The following is a 15,957-nucleotide window of genomic DNA, read 5'->3' as shown; positions in this document are numbered from 1 at the left end:
AAAAGCGACATTCTGGACAGGCCTAAAAATTTTTTTTAAAACCATTTTCACAAAAAATTGCAGATATTTTTTTGCATTTTCGTGACACAAAAACAGTGACCCCGGTTATGCCGAACTAGCGACATTCTGGACAGGCCTAAAAAAAAATTAAAACCATTTACACAAAAATTGCAGTTTCTATTTTTGTCACCAAAAACGATGACTCCGATCATGCCGAACTAGCGACATTTTGGACAGGCCTAAAAAAAACATTTTAGAACCATTTTCACAAAAAAGCTCAGATTTTTTTGTTTCATTTTGTGACACAAAAACAGTGACCCCCGGTCATGCCGGAACTATCGACATTTTGGACAGGCCTAAAAAAAAATTAAAACCATTTTCACAAAAAATTGCAGATTTCTATTTTGTCCCTAAAAACGATGACTCCGATCATGCCGAAAAGCGACATTCTGGACAGGCCTAAAAAAAAATGTAAAACCATTTTCACAAAAAATGGCAGATTTTTTTTTCATTTTCGTGACACAAAAACAGTGACCCCGGTCATGCCGAACTAGCGACATTCTGGACAGGCCTAAAAAAACATTTTAAAACCATTTTCACAAAAAATTGCAGATATTTTTTTTCATTTTCGTGACACAAAAACAGTGACCCCGGTCATGCTGAACTAGCGACATTCTGGACAGGCCTAAAAAAAACATTTTAAAACCATTTTCACCAAAAATTGCAGATATCTATCTTGTCCCTAAAAACGATGACTCCGATCATGCCGAAAAAGCGACATTCTGGACAGGCCTAAAAAAAAAATTAAAACCATTTTCACAAAAAATTGCAGATTTCTATTTTGTCCCTAAAAACGATGATTCCGATCATGCCGAAAAAGCGACATTCTGGACAGGCCTAAAAAAAATTTTTAAAACCATTTTCACAAAAAATTGCAGATATTTTTTTTCATTTTCGTGACACAAAAACAGTGACCCCGGTCATGCCGAACTAAGCGACATTCTGGACAGGCCTAAAAAAACATTTTAAAACCATTTTCACAAAAAATTGCAGATATTTTTTTTCATTTTCGTGACACAAAAACAGTGACCCCGGTCATGCTGAACTAGCGACATTCTGGACAGGCCTAAAAAAAACATTTTAAAACCATTTTCACCAAAAATTGCAGATATCTATCTTGTCCCTAAAAACGATGACTCCGATCATGCCGAAAAGCGACATTCTGGACAGGCCTAAAAAAAAAATTAAAACCATTTTCACAAAAAATTGCAGATTTCTATTTTGTCCCTAAAAACGATGATTCCGATCATGCCGAAAAAGCGACATTCTGGACAGGCCTAAAAAAAACATTTTAAAACCATTTTCACCAAAAATTGCAGATATCTATCTTGTCCCTAAAAACGATGACTCCGATCATGCCGAAAAAGCGACATTCTGGACAGGCCTAAAAAAAAAAATTAAAACCATTTTCACAAAAAATTGCAGATTTCTATTTTGTCCCTAAAAACGATGATTCCGATCATGCCGAAAAAGCGACATTCTGGACAGGCCTAAAAAAATTTTTTAAAACCATTTTCACAAAAAATTGCAGATATTTTTTTTCATTTTCGTGACACAAAAACAGTGACCCCGGTCATGCCGAACTAGCGACATTCTGGACAGGCCTAAAAAAACATTTTAAAACCATTTTCACAAAAAATTGCAGATATTTTTTTTCATTTTCGTGACACAAAAACAGTGACCCCGGTCATGCTGAACTAGCGACATTCTGGACAGGCCTAAAAAAACATTTTAAAACCATTTTCACCAAAAATTGCAGATATCTATCTTGTCCCTAAAAACGATGACTCCGATCATGCCGAAAAGCGACATTCTGGACAGGCCTAAAAAAAAAATTAAAACCATTTTCACAAAAAATTGCAGATTTCTATTTTGTCCCTAAAAACGATGATTCCGATCATGCCGAAAAAGCGACATTCTGGACAGGCCTAAAAAAATTTTTAAAACCATTTTCACAAAAAATTGCAGATATTTTTTTCATTTTCGTGACACAAAAACAGTGACCCCGGTCATGCCGAACTAGCGACATTCTGGACAGGCCTAAAAAAAACATTTTAAAACCATTTTCACAAAAAATTGCAGATATTTTTTTTCATTTTCGTGACACAAAAACAGTGATCGAACTAGCGACATTCTGGACAGGCCTAAAAAAAATTTAAAACCATTTACACAAAAAATTGCAGTTTCTATTTTTGTCACCAAAAACGATGACTCTGATCTAGCGACATTCTGGACAGGCCTAAAAAAAAAATTAAAACCATCTACACAAAAAATTGCAGTTTCTATTTTTGTCACCAAAAACGATGACTCCGATCATGCCGAAAAAGCGACATTCTGGACAGGCCTAAAAAAAAAATGTAAAACCATTTTCACAAAAATGGCAGATTTTTTTTTCATTTTCGTGACACAAAAACAGTGACCCCGGTCATGCCGAACTAGCGACATTCTGGACAGGCCTAAAAAAACATTTTAAAACCATTTTCACAAAAATTGTAGATTTCTATTTTGTCACCAAAAACGATGACTCCGATCATGCCGAACTAGCAACATTTTGGACAGGCCTAAAAAACATTTTAAAACCATTTTCAAAAAAAAGCTCAGAATTCTTTTTTTCATTTTTTGACACAAAAACAGTGACCCCGGTCATGCCGAACTATCGACATTCTGGACAGGCCTAAAAAACATTTTAAAACCATTTTCACAAAAAATTGCATATTTCTATTTTGTCCCTAAAAACGATGACCCCGGTCATGCCGAACTATCGACATTCTGGACAGGCCTAAAAAAACATTTTAAAACCATTTTCACAAAAAATTGCAGATATTTTTTTTTCATTTTCGTGACACAAAAAGAGTGACCCCGGTCATGCCGAACTATCGACATTCTGGACAGGCCTAAAAAAACATTTTAAAACCATTTTCACAAAAAATTGCATATTTCTATTTTGTCCCTAAAAACGATGACCCCGGTCATGCCGAACTATCGACATTCTGGACAGGCCTAAAAAACATTTTAAAACCATTTTCACAAAAAATTGCAGATATTTTTTTTCATTTTCGTGACACAAAAAGAGTGACCCCGGTCATGCCGAACTATCGACATTCTGGACAGGCCTAAAAAACATTTTAAAACCATTTTCACAAAAATTGCAGATTTCTATTTTGTCCCTAAAAACGATGACTCCGATCATGCCGAAAAAGCGACATTCTGGACAGGCCAAAAAAAATTTTAAAACCATTTTCACAAAAAATTGCTGATTTTTTTTTCATTTTCGTGACACAAAAACAGGGACCCCGGTCATGCCGAACTAGCGACATTCTGGACAGGCCTAAAAAAAAAATTAAAACCATTTCCACAAAAATTGCACTTTCTATTTTTGTCACCAAAATAGATGACTCCGATCATGCCGAACTAGTGACATTTTGGACAGGCCTAAAAAAAACATTTTAGAACCATTTTCACAAAAAAGCTCAGATTTTTTTCTCATTTTATGACACAAAAACAGTGACCCAGGACATGCCGAACTATCGACATTCTTGACAGGCCTAAAAAAAACATTTTAAAAACATTTTCACAAAAAATTGCAGATTTCTATTTTGTCCCTAAAAACGATGACTCCGATCATGCCGAACTATCGACATTCTGGACAGGCCTAAAAAAATATTTTAAAACCATTTTCACAAAAAATTGCAGATATTTTTTTTTCATTTTCTTCACACAAAAACAGTGACCCCGGTCATGCCGAACTAGCGACATTCTAGACAGGCCTAAAAAAAACATTTTAAAACCATTTTCACCAAAAATTGCAGATATCTATCTTCTCCCTAAAAACGATGACTCCGATCATGCCGAAAAAGCGACATTCTGGACAGGCCTAAAAAAAAAATTAAAACCATTTTCACAAAAAATTGCAGATTTCTATTTTGTCCCTAAAAACGATGATTCCGATCATGCCGAAAAAGCGACATTCTGGACAGGCCTAAAAAAAATTTTTTAAACAATTTTCACAAAAAATTCCAGATATTTATTTTTCATTTTCGTGAAACAAAAACAGTGACCCCGGTCATGCCGAACTAGCGACATTCTGGATAGGCCTAAAAAAATAAATTAAAACCATTTCCACAAAAAATTGCAGTTTCTATTTTTGTCACCAAAAACGATGACTCCGATCATGCCGAACTATCGATATTCTGGACAGGCCTAAAAAAACATTTTAAAACCATTTTCACAAAAAATTGCAGATTTCTATTTTGTCCCTAAAAACGATGACTCCGATCATGCCGAAAAAGCGACATTCTGGACAGGCCTAAAAAAAATGTTTAAAACCATTTTCACCAAAAATTGCCGATTTTTTTTTTCATTTTCGTGACACAAAAACAGTGACCCCGGTCATGCCGAACTATCGACATTCTGGACAGGCCTAAAAAAATAAATTAAAACCATTTCCACAAAAATTGCAGTTTCTATTTTTGTCACCAAAAACGATGACTCCGATCATGCCGAACTATCGATATCCTGGACAGGCCTAAAAAACATTTTAAAACCATTTTCACAAAAAATTGCAGATTTCTATTTTGTCCCTAAAAACGATGACTCCGATCATGCCGAAAAGCGACATTCTGGACAGGCCTAAAAAAATGTTTAAAACCAATTTCACCAAAAATTGCCGATTTTTTTTTCATTTTCGTGACACAAAAACAGTGACCCCGGTCATGCCGAACTATCGACATTCTGGACAGGCCTAAAAAAAACATTTTAAAACCATTTTCACAAAAAATTGCAGATTTCCGTTTTGTCCCTAAAAACGATGACTCCGATCAATGCCCAAAAAGCGACATTCTGGACAGACCTAAAAAAAAAATTACAACCATTTTCACAAAAAACTGCAGATTTTTTTTTTTCATTTTCGTGACATAAAAACAGTGACACCGGTCATGCCGAACTAGCGACATTCTGGACAGGCCTAAAAAAACATTTTAAAACCATTTTCACAAAAAATTGCAGATTTCTATTTTTTCCTCAAAAACGATGACTCCGATCATGCCGAACTAGCGACATTTTGGACAGGCCTAAAAAAACATTTTAGAACCATTTTCACAAAAAAAGCTCAGATTTTTTTCTTCTTTTTTTGACACAAAAACAGTGACCCCGGTCATGCCGAACTATCGACATTCTGGACAGGCCTATAAAAACATTTTAAAACCATTTTCACAAAAAATTGCAGATATTTATTTTTCATTTTAATGACACAAAAACAGTGACCCCGGTCATGCCGAACTAGCGACATTTTGGACAGGCCTAAAAAAAAAACATTTTAGAACCATTTTCACAAAAAAAGCTCAGGTTTTTTTTCCTTTTTTTGACACAAAAACAGTGACCACGGTCATGCCGAACTAGCGACATTCTGGACAGGCCTAAACATTTTAAAACCATTTTCACAAAAAATTGCAGATTTCCGTTTTGTCCCTAAAAACGATGACTCCGATCATGCTGAAAAAGCGACATTCTGGACAGGCCAAAAAAAAAATATTTAAAACCATTTTCACAAAAAATTGCTGATTTTTTTTTTCATTTTCGTGACATAAAAACAGTGACCCTGGTCATGCCGAACTAGCGACATTCTGGACAGGCCTAAAAAAAACATTTTAAAACCATTTTCACAAAAAATTGCAGATTTCCGTTTTGTCCCTAAAATCGATGACTCCGATCAATGCCCCAAAAAAGCGACATTCTGGACAGACCTAAAAAAAAAATTACAACCATTTGCACAAAAAACTGCAGATTTTTTTTTTTTCATTTTCGTGACATAAAAACAGTGACACCGGTCATGCCGAACTAGCGACATTCTGGACAGGCCTAAACATTTTAAAACCATTTTCACAAAAAATTGCAGATTTCTATTTTTGTCACCAAAAACGATGACTCCGATCATGCCGAACTAGCGACATTTTGGACAGGCCTAAAAAAAACATTTTAGAACCATTTTCACAAAAAGTTGCAGATTTCCGTTTTGTCCCTAAAAACGATGACTCCGATCAATGCCCAAAAAAGCGACATTCTGGACAGACATAAAAACAGTGACACCGGTCATGCCGAACTAGCGACATTCTGGACAGGCCTAAAAAAACATTTTACAACCATTTTCACAAAAAATTGCAGATTTTTTTTTTTCATTTTCGTGACATAAAAACAGTGACCCCGGTCATGCCGAACTAGCGACATTCTGGACAGGCCTAAAAAAACCATTTTAAAACCATTTTCACAAAAAATTGCAGATTTCCGTTTTGTCCCTAAAAACGATGACTCCGATCAATGCCCAAAAAGCGACATTCTGGACAGACATAAAAACAGTGACACCGGTCATGCCGAACTAGCGACATTCTGGACAGGCCTAAAAAACATTTTAAAACCATTTTCACAAAAAATTGCAGATTTCTATTTTTGTCACCAAAAACGATGACTCCGATCATGCCGAACTAGCGACATTTTGGACAGGCCTAAAAAAACATTTTAGAACCATTTTCACAAAAAAGCTCAGATTTTTTCTTCTTTTTGACACAAAAACAGTGACCCCGGTCATGCCGAACTAGCGACATTCTGGACAGGCCTAAAAAAAAACATTTTACAACCATTTTCACAAAAAATTGCAGATTTTTTTTTTTCATTTTCGTGACATAAAAACAGTGACCCCGGTCGTGCCGAACTAGCGACATTCTGGACAGGCCTAAAAAAACATTTTAAAACCATTTTCACAAAAATTGCAGATTTCCGTTTTGTCCCTAAAAACGATGACTCCGATCAATGCCCAAAAAAAGCGACATTCTGGACAGACCTAAAAAAAAAATTACAACCATTTCCACAAAAAACTGCAGATTTTTTTTTTTTCATTTTCGTGACATAAAAACAGTGACACCGGTCATGCCGAACTAGCGACATTCTGGACAGGCCTAAAAAAACATTTTAAAACCATTTTCACAAAAATTGCAGATTTCTATTTTTTTCACCAAAAACGATGACTCCGATCATGCCGAACTAGCGACATTTTGGACAGGCCTAAAAAAACATTTTAGAACCATTTTCACAAAAAAGCTCAGATTTTTTTCTTCTTTTTTGACACAAAAACAGTGACCCCGGTCATGCCGAACTAGCGACATTCTGGCCAGGCCTAAACATTTTAAAACCATTTTCACAAAAATTGCAGATTTCCGTTTTGTCCCTAAAAACGATGACTCCGATCATGCTGAAAAAGCGACATTCTGGACAGGCCAAAAAAAAATATTTAAAACCATTTTCACAAAAAATTGCTGATTTTTTTTTCATTTTCGTGACATAAAAACAGTGACCCTGGTCATGCCGAACTAGCGACATTCTGGACAGGCCTAAACATTTTAAAACCATTTTCACAAAAATTGCAGATTTCTATTTTTGTCACCAAAAACGATGACTCCGATCATGCCGAACTAGCGACATTTTGGACAGGCCTAAAAAAACATTTTAGAACCATTTTCACAAAAAGTTGCAGATTTCCGTTTTGTCCCTAAAAACGATGACTCCGATCAATGCCCAAAAAGCGACATTCTGGACAGACATAAAAACAGTGACACCGGTCATGCCGAACTAAGCGACATTCTGGACAGGCCTAAAAAACATTTTACAACCATTTTCACAAAAAAATTGCAGATTTTTTTTTTCATTTTCGTGACATAAAAACAGTGACCCCGGTCATGCCGAACTAGCGACATTCTGGACAGGCCTAAAAAAAACATTTTAAAACCATTTTCACAAAAAATTGCAGATTTCCGTTTTGTCCCTAAAAACGATGACTCCGATCAATGCCCAAAAAAGCGACATTCTGGACAGACATAAAAACAGTGACACCGGTCATGCCGAACTAGCGACATTCTGGACAGGCCTAAAAAAACATTTTAAAACCATTTTCACAAAAAATTGCAGATTTCTATTTTTGTCACCAAAAACGATGACTCCGATCATGCCGAACTAGCGACATTTTGGACAGGCCTAAAAAAAACATTTTAGAACCATTTTCACAAAAAAAGCTCAGATTTTTTTCTTCTTTTTTTGACACAAAAACAGTGACCCCGGTCATGCCGAACTAGCGACATTCTGGACAGGCCTAAAAAAAAACATTCTAAAACCATTTTCACAAAAAATTGCAGATATTTATTTTTCATTTTCGTGACACAAAAACAGTGACCCCGGTCATGCCGAACTAGCGACATTCTGGACAGGCCTAAAAAAAAACATTTTAAAACCATTTTCACAAAAAATTGCAGATTTCCGTTTTGTCCCTAAAAACGATGACTCCGATCAATGCCCGAAATAGCGACATTCTGGACAGACCTAAAAAAAAAATTACAACCATTTTCACAAAAAACTGCAGATTTTTTTTTTTCCATTTTCGTGACATAAAAACAGTGACACCGGTCATGCCGAACTAGCGACATTCTGGACAGGCCTAAAAAAACATTTTAAAACCATTTTCACAAAAAATTGCTGATTTTTTTTTTCATTTTCGTGACATAAAAACAGTGACCCTGGTCATGCCGAACTAGCGACATTCTGGACAGGCCTAAAAAAACATTTTAAAACCATTTTCACAAAAAATTGCAGATTTCTATTTTTTTCACCAAAAACGATGACTCCGATCATGCCGAACTAGCGACATTTTGGACAGGCCTAAAAAAAACATTTTAGAACCATTTTCACAAAAAAAGCTCAGATTTTTTTCTTCTTTTTTTGACACAAAAACAGTGACCCCGGTCATGCCGAACTAGCGACATTCTGGCCAGGCCTAAACATTTTAAAACCATTTTCACAAAAAATTGCAGATTTCCGTTTTGTCCCTAAAAACGATGACTCCGATCATGCTGAAAAAGCGACATTCTGGACAGGCCAAAAAAAAAATATTTAAAACCATTTTCACAAAAAATTGCTGATTTTTTTTTCATTTTCGTGACATAAAAACAGTGACCCTGGTCATGCCGAACTAGCGACATTCTGGACAGGCCTAAACATTTTAAAACCATTTTCACAAAAAATTGCAGATTTCTATTTTTGTCACCAAAAACGATGACTCCGATCATGCCGAACTAGCGACATTTTGGACAGGCCTAAAAAAACATTTTAGAACCATTTTCACAAAAAGTTGCAGATTTCCGTTTTGTCCCTAAAAACGATGACTCCGATCAATGCCCAAAAAAGCGACATTCTGGACAGACATAAAAACAGTGACACCGGTCATGCCGAACTAGCGACATTCTGGACAGGCCTAAAAAACATTTTACAACCATTTTCACAAAAAATTGCAGATTTTTTTTTTCATTTTCGTGACATAAAAACAGTGACCCCGGTCATGCCGAACTAGCGACATTCTGGACAGGCCTAAAAAAACATTTTAAAACCATTTTCACAAAAATTGCAGATTTCCGTTTTGTCCCTAAAAACGATGACTCCGATCAATGCCCAAAAAGCGACATTCTGGACAGACATAAAAACAGTGACACCGGTCATGCCGAACTAGCGACATTCTGGACAGGCCTAAAAAAACATTTTAAAACCATTTTCACAAAAATTGCAGATTTCTATTTTTGTCACCAAAAACGATGACTCCGATCATGCCGAACTAGCGACATTTTGGACAGGCCTAAAAAAACATTTTAGAACCATTTTCACAAAAAAGCTCAGATTTTTTTCTTCTTTTTTGACACAAAAACAGTGACCCCGGTCATGCCGAACTAGCGACATTCTGGACAGGCCTAAAAAAAACATTTTAAAACCATTTTCACAAAAAATTGCAGATATTTATTTTTCATTTTCGTGACACAAAAACAGTGACCCCGGTCATGCCGAACTAGCGACATTCTGGACAGGCCTAAAAAAAAACATTTTAAAACCATTTTCACAAAAAATTGCAGATTTCCGTTTTGTCCCTAAAAACGATGACTCCGATCAATGCCCGAAAAAGCGACATTCTGGACAGACCTATAAAAAAAAATTACAACCATTTTCACAAAAAACTGCAGATTTTTTTTTTTCCATTTTCGTGACATAAAAACAGTGACACCGGTCATGCCGAACTAGCGACATTCTGGACAGGCCTAAAAAAACATTTTAACCCTTTCACACGTACCATCACACGGGGTGTGATCGTTCTACAGTGGTCCCTGAAGCGTACGATCACACCCCGTGTGATTAGAACACTAATTTAGAATGCTCATTTAGAACGGCCAGTTTCGAATGACGCAACAATCAACATTTGAGCTGGCCACACTTTTTTCAGAAACTATTTACACAAACAGTCCTTACGTAAACTATACCATGAATTAGCTAATAGCAATTACTATGTACAATTATTGAAAGTAATCCGACAATTAGTTTCAGCGCGCAGCTGGCCACACTTTTTCAGAAACTATTTACACAAACACAGTCCTTACAAAGTTATGTCCAGAATGTGAGCAGTTTATTTTTTGATGCAATGTTCAGATATTCACAGAAGTATCTATAGCATAACACAATCATCCTAACCGGAAAAATGTAGGCTACATTTGTCCTAGCGCTGAGGAAAGATTGACGCAACACAAGCGGTCATATTTTCTAACTCTCAGCTGACATAAACTACACTATGAATTAGCTAATAGCAATTACTATTTACAATTAATCACATCACGGGTTTGCTCACCGTTGATCAAAATAATTGAGTAAAACACTTTCTAGAAATCGAAAGTAATCCGACGATTAGTTTCAGCGCGCAGCCATGCATTTTTTTCCTCACAGAAACCGAAGATAATAACAGACAAGATGAGTTCGGTCTGTTTATAGTATGCACGTTGAAGGGGTGTGTCTACTGTCGTTCACATCCCACCATTCTTTTCCAGAAGTCCTCAAAAAATGAGTGAACTCTTACTCACCTCATTTTGTTATAACATCTTTGGTCAGACGATTACGTGAAACCCAGAATGCATTGTATGTCAACAAACATGGCTCCATACACATAGCTGGAATTAGCTTAGCTCATCATAATCAGTATAACCTTCAAATAAGTATTTTACACACATAATATGTGCCCATTACAATCTATGCAAGAATCGGAATGCATGATTTGTCACCTAGAATTGAAAACATGTGAATAAAACAGTAAATACACAAATAATTACCACACAAAACATTTTCTGATGGTGATTTATTGATACAAGTGACGCATGCCGGCAGTCAATCACGTACCCTCTCACTCTGAGCCATTCAGTGTTGTTGTTTATGTATGTAGCTCGTGAGCTAAGCTGTAGCAAAAGCAATGTCTTTCAAAAGGAGACAACTCACAAATGTGGAAATTCTGGAGATTTTTTTAAATTCTGACAATGAGTCTGAGTATGAAAGTCAGGAATCAGATTCTGACAGTGACAGTGAGGAGCTGCCCCCAACCTTGTAGCCATTGAGAACCCTGAATCTGAGGTTCCCTTGTCCACTGACGAAGTACCAGGTCCCTTTGAAGATGCTGGTGGTGATGGAGGCAGACCGACAGTGGATGAAGTACAAGAGTTCTGTGGTAGCTGGAAGGCCGCCAGCCATTTCACCCCTCCTGGCCCTGCTGTTTGCTTTGACGAGTCCCAGTCTGGAGTGCAACGCCCCTTGCCATTTCCAACTGAGGCAGAGTGCTTCAAGTTGTTTCTGACAGAGGAGCTCGTGGGAAACATAGTACAGGAGACCAATCGCTATGCCTTGGAGCTACAGGAGAAGAGAGAGCCAGGAGTGAGGGGGAAACTCGCTAAATGGGTGACAACCACAATTAGTGAAATGTATACCTTCCTGGTGACAGTCCTCCTCATGGGGATAGTAAAGAAGAACTCCCTAAGAGACTACTGGAGCACAGATCCTATGTTTGCAACTCCCTTCTTTGCCACCCTCTTTTCCCAAGACCGCTTCCTAATTCTGCTGCGATGCCTGCATTTCGTCAACAATGCTACTGCCATCCTAAGTGACCCGTTATACAAAATAAGAATTGTTCTTATCAGCCTGACATCAGCATTTGGTCGGGTCTTTGTGCCATACAAGGACCTATGCATTGATGAGTCCCTGATGTTATGGAAAGGTAGGCTGGCGTTCCGTCAATATATTCCCTCCAAAAGGCACAGGTTTGGGGTCAAGTTCTTTGTCATGTGCGACGTGAAGACAGGATATGTCCTGGATATTATAGTGTACACAGGGTCTACCACTGACATCAAACATTATGAGGGGCTTGGGGTGTCTGGGTCCGTGGTGATGACCATGCTGGCTCCTCATCTCGGCAAGGGACACACTTTGTACGTGGACAATTGGTACAGCAGTCCCACACTCTTCCAGCATCTGCTCTCCAACAGCACAGGGGCCTGTGGCACAGTCAGGTCGAACAGGAAGGGGATGCCGGCATTCGGATGCAGGAAGATGCAGAGAGGGGAGGTGGAGTTCCAGGAGAACGGTCAACAGCTGGCAGTAAAGTGGCATGACAAAAGAGACGTCCATGTCCTCTCCACTGTCCATACAGCAACCATGTCGGCCACAGGGAAGGTGGACCACCTGACGGGAGAGAGAAAGATAAAACCAGATTGTGTGCTAGACTATAACCTCAAAATGGGGGCCGTGGATAAGGCGGACATGATAAACAGCTTTGTGGAATGCACTCGGAAAACGACCAAGTGGTATAAGAAGATATTTTTCCAGCTGATCGACACTGCTGTCCTCAACGGCAGCATAGTTCACCGCCAACTAACAGGTGAGATGATTACTGAAACAGGTATTTTTGTAATTGGATGTACAGTTCACATACAAATCCATTATGCAATTACAGTGACAATATCTCACCAACCTACCCACTGCCTCATCATCCTCTAACTTTCCTCATCCTCCCCACTCCCTCATAGGTAAAGTAATTACCTACCAAAAATACAGAGAGAACCTCATGAGAGAGCTGTTGGAGGAGCACCACACCCCTCGGCGCCCCTCCACTGGGGGTCGCCCTGCTTTAGACAATCCCCTACGCCTCACTGCACGGCATTTTCCCTGCAAAGTCCCTCAAACTGCTGCTCAAGGTAGTCGCACACGGAGGCACTGCAAAGTCTGCCTGTCTGGCGCCAGGAGACGTAAGCAGAGGAAGATGACAAAATACATGTGTTTAGCTTGTGATACACCTCTATGTATTTCACCATGCTTTGAGGAGTATCACATGCTCAAGCATTATTGAGCACATCTGCAGCAATAAGTGACTGACTGACCTGACAGGTGACTTGACAGGTGACCTGCCATGATACTATGCCTTTAGAGGTGGGGGTGGAAATGCAGTTGTTGTTCAGTCACTGCATGAATATTAAATATGGGTTATGCATATTACATTTTTTGTCCTCTAGTAAAACAAGTTGTTGTTGAACCAACTACCAATACTTCAATAAAATAGACGACTATTACATATTGGCCTATGTGTTTTCTTGCTGTGTTTCCATCCAGTAAAACTGTTAAGGAGAGAACGTTAGCATACAAAAGCTGTCCTCAATCTTCAGCTCGAAAGATGTCCAGTTATGATATTGGCAAATACTGTTTGTGGTTTCTGAAAGTACAGAATAAAGAGGAATTATTAATTAGAATACAATATAAGGATATAGCAATAAAACAATATTACAAATAACATAATAAACACAGCTATAAAAATAGTTTATTGCATTGACAAAATCACAGATTTGAGTTATAACAGTAAGAAACTAACTTTTGAGCACCACAAGGGGGGCAAGGCAGGGCAGAACAGAGCCATGCTGAATAGACCAAATAAACAAACCATGGTCATATGTTTTATTTTATTTAACTAGGCAAGTCATTTAACAGCAAATTATTATTTACCTATGATGGCCTACACCGGCCAAACTCGGACAACGCTGGGCCAATTGTGCGCTGCCCTATGGGTCTCCCAATCACAGCCAGTTGTGATACAGCCTGGATTTGAACCAGGGTGTCTGTAGTGATGCCTCTAGCACTGAGATGCAGTGCCTTTGAGCGCTGCGCCACTAGGGAGTCATAAGGCCATGTAGCTTCAAAATACAACACAAGCTAATACTTCTCCGACGCAACTAGCATTGTTTTACAGAGCTAATAGAAGAATGTAGCTAGCTACCTAAGCACGATTGAATATAACACCATGAAGGTGGGCCTCCCTATGGCTCAATTGGTAGAGCATGGTGTTTGCAACGCCAGGGTTGTGGGTTCGATTCCCACAGGGGGCCAGTACGGAAGAAAAAAAAACGTATGAAATGTATTCATTCACTACTGTAAGTCGCTCTGGATAAGAGCGTCTGCTAAATGACTAAAATGAAAAGTTATAAAATGAGTAACGTCCCCTCGCTTATAAGAAGTATACATTATTCTCGCTACGGCATACAGAAACTATTATAACGTAATAAGGCACTTACTTAGAAACGCAGCATGGATTTGAACCAGGGAGTCTGTAGTGACGTCTCTAGCACCGTGCTGTGCCTTTGACCGCTGCGCCACTAGGGGAGTCATAAGGCCATGTAGCTTCAAAATACAACACAAGATAATACTTCTCTGACGCAATTAGCATTGTTTTACAGAGCTGATAGAAAAATGTAGCTAGCTACCTAAGCACGATTGAATATAACATAAAGGTTATAAAATGAGTAACGTTACCTCACGTGTCCGCGGTTATAAAGAATATACACAAATCTATTATGCTCCATACATACAGTACGCTACAATAGAAACGACATACATAAACTATTACAATGTAATAATGCACTTACTTTGATAGAAACGCACACATTTCCAAAGTTATTATTAGTAACGAAAACAATGAGGGCAACAGATGGAAAATGTGAACACGTGTGCAGATCCTTTTCTGACGGGAGATTAGCAAATGTCTGCAGACTTGAACTGCACAAACAATTGGAAAGTGCTTGGGGAATTTTGTCCGGGTCAGAAATGTCCCAAAAATGTAATTGTCCGCAAAAGTAAAAATGACTATTTTTATGTGAATGATTGAGGAGGCGGAACACACCTAAATTCAAACTGTTCTTAGAAAATAAAAACTTGTTAGAAAATCATTTGAAATTGAAGTTGAAACAGCCTATAAATAAAAACAGTCTGCGTGCTTTGGTTTGAGGGCAGCGCGGATTAAATGCACTGTTACGTAACAATCACATTCTGGAATGGAGAGAACATTCTAACATCACGTGCACAAAAAAACTCACGCTGTGGCAACCGTTAGAGATATTTGGAACTCACGCGTGAAAGGGTTAAAACCATTTTCACAAAAAATTGCTGATTTTTTTTTTCATTTTCGTGACATAAAAACAGTGACCCTGGTCATGCCGAACTAGCGACATTCTGGACAGGCCTAAAAAAAACATTTTAAAACCATTTTCACAAAAAATTGCAGATTTCTATTTTGTCACCAAAAACGATGACTCCGATCATGCCGAACTAGCGACATTTTGGACAGGCCTAAAAAAACATTTTAGAACCATTTTCACAAAAAAGCTCAGTTTTTTTTTCTTTTTGACACAAAAACAGTGACCCCGGTCATGCCGAACTAGCGACATTCTGGCCAGGCCTAAACATTTTAAAACCATTTTCACAAAAAATTGCAGATTTCCGTTTTGTCCCTAAAACGATGACTCGATCATGCTGAAAAGCGACATTCTGGACAGGCATAAAAAACATTTTACAACCATTTTCACAAAAATTGCAGATTTTTTTTTCATTTTCGTGACATAAAAACAGTGACCCTGGTCATGCCGAACTAGCGACATTCTGGACAGGCCTAAACATTTTAAAACCATTTTCACAAAAAATTGCAGATTTCTATTTTTGTCACCAAAAACGATGACTCCGATCATGCCG

The 15,957-nt window shown here is 38.0% G+C and overlaps 1 protein-coding gene and 1 long non-coding RNA gene across 4 annotated transcripts; one reads left to right on the top strand and one right to left on the bottom strand.

The window, feature by feature from the left end:
- The first annotated feature begins 12,153 nt into the window (after positions 1-12,153).
- LOC106595619 (piggyBac transposable element-derived protein 4-like) lies at positions 12,154-13,294 on the top strand. The gene is made up of 2 exons (XM_014186985.2): positions 12,154-12,826; positions 12,975-13,294. Exons 1-2 carry the CDS (start codon positions 12,154-12,156, stop codon positions 13,292-13,294), a joined length of 993 nt encoding a protein of 330 aa, XP_014042460.2.
- Positions 12,342-15,226, bottom strand: LOC123738272 (uncharacterized). 3 transcript variants are annotated; one of them, XR_006767476.1, is made up of 6 exons: positions 14,859-15,226; positions 14,508-14,588; positions 13,516-13,654; positions 13,326-13,406; positions 12,992-13,174; positions 12,342-12,630 (listed from the first exon to the last, which is right to left on the bottom strand). It is a non-coding gene; the product is annotated as an uncharacterized lncRNA (long non-coding RNA). The 3 variants fall into 3 exon arrangements; XR_006767475.1 differs by having other exon boundaries at positions 12,992-13,406; XR_006767477.1 differs by having other exon boundaries at positions 12,992-13,366.
- Positions 15,227-15,957: the final 731 nt, after the last annotated feature.

Source organism: Salmo salar, unplaced genomic scaffold (assembly GCF_905237065.1).
Source record: "Salmo salar unplaced genomic scaffold, Ssal_v3.1, whole genome shotgun sequence".
NCBI lineage: Eukaryota > Metazoa > Chordata > Actinopteri > Salmoniformes > Salmonidae > Salmo > Salmo salar.
The sequence above is the reverse complement of the archived record's forward strand: the minus strand, read 5'-3'. Positions and strand labels throughout refer to the sequence as shown.

Excerpts from the sequence above, each read along its gene's own strand:
- LOC106595619 (XM_014186985.2), top strand. The coding sequence starts at position 12,154 with ATGTTATGGAAAGGTAGGCTGGCGTTCCGTCAATATATTCCCTCCAAA. Across the intron at positions 12,827-12,974 it reads AGTTCACCGCCAACTAACAG|GTAAAGTAATTACCTACCAA; the intron begins GTGAGATGATTA and ends ACTCCCTCATAG.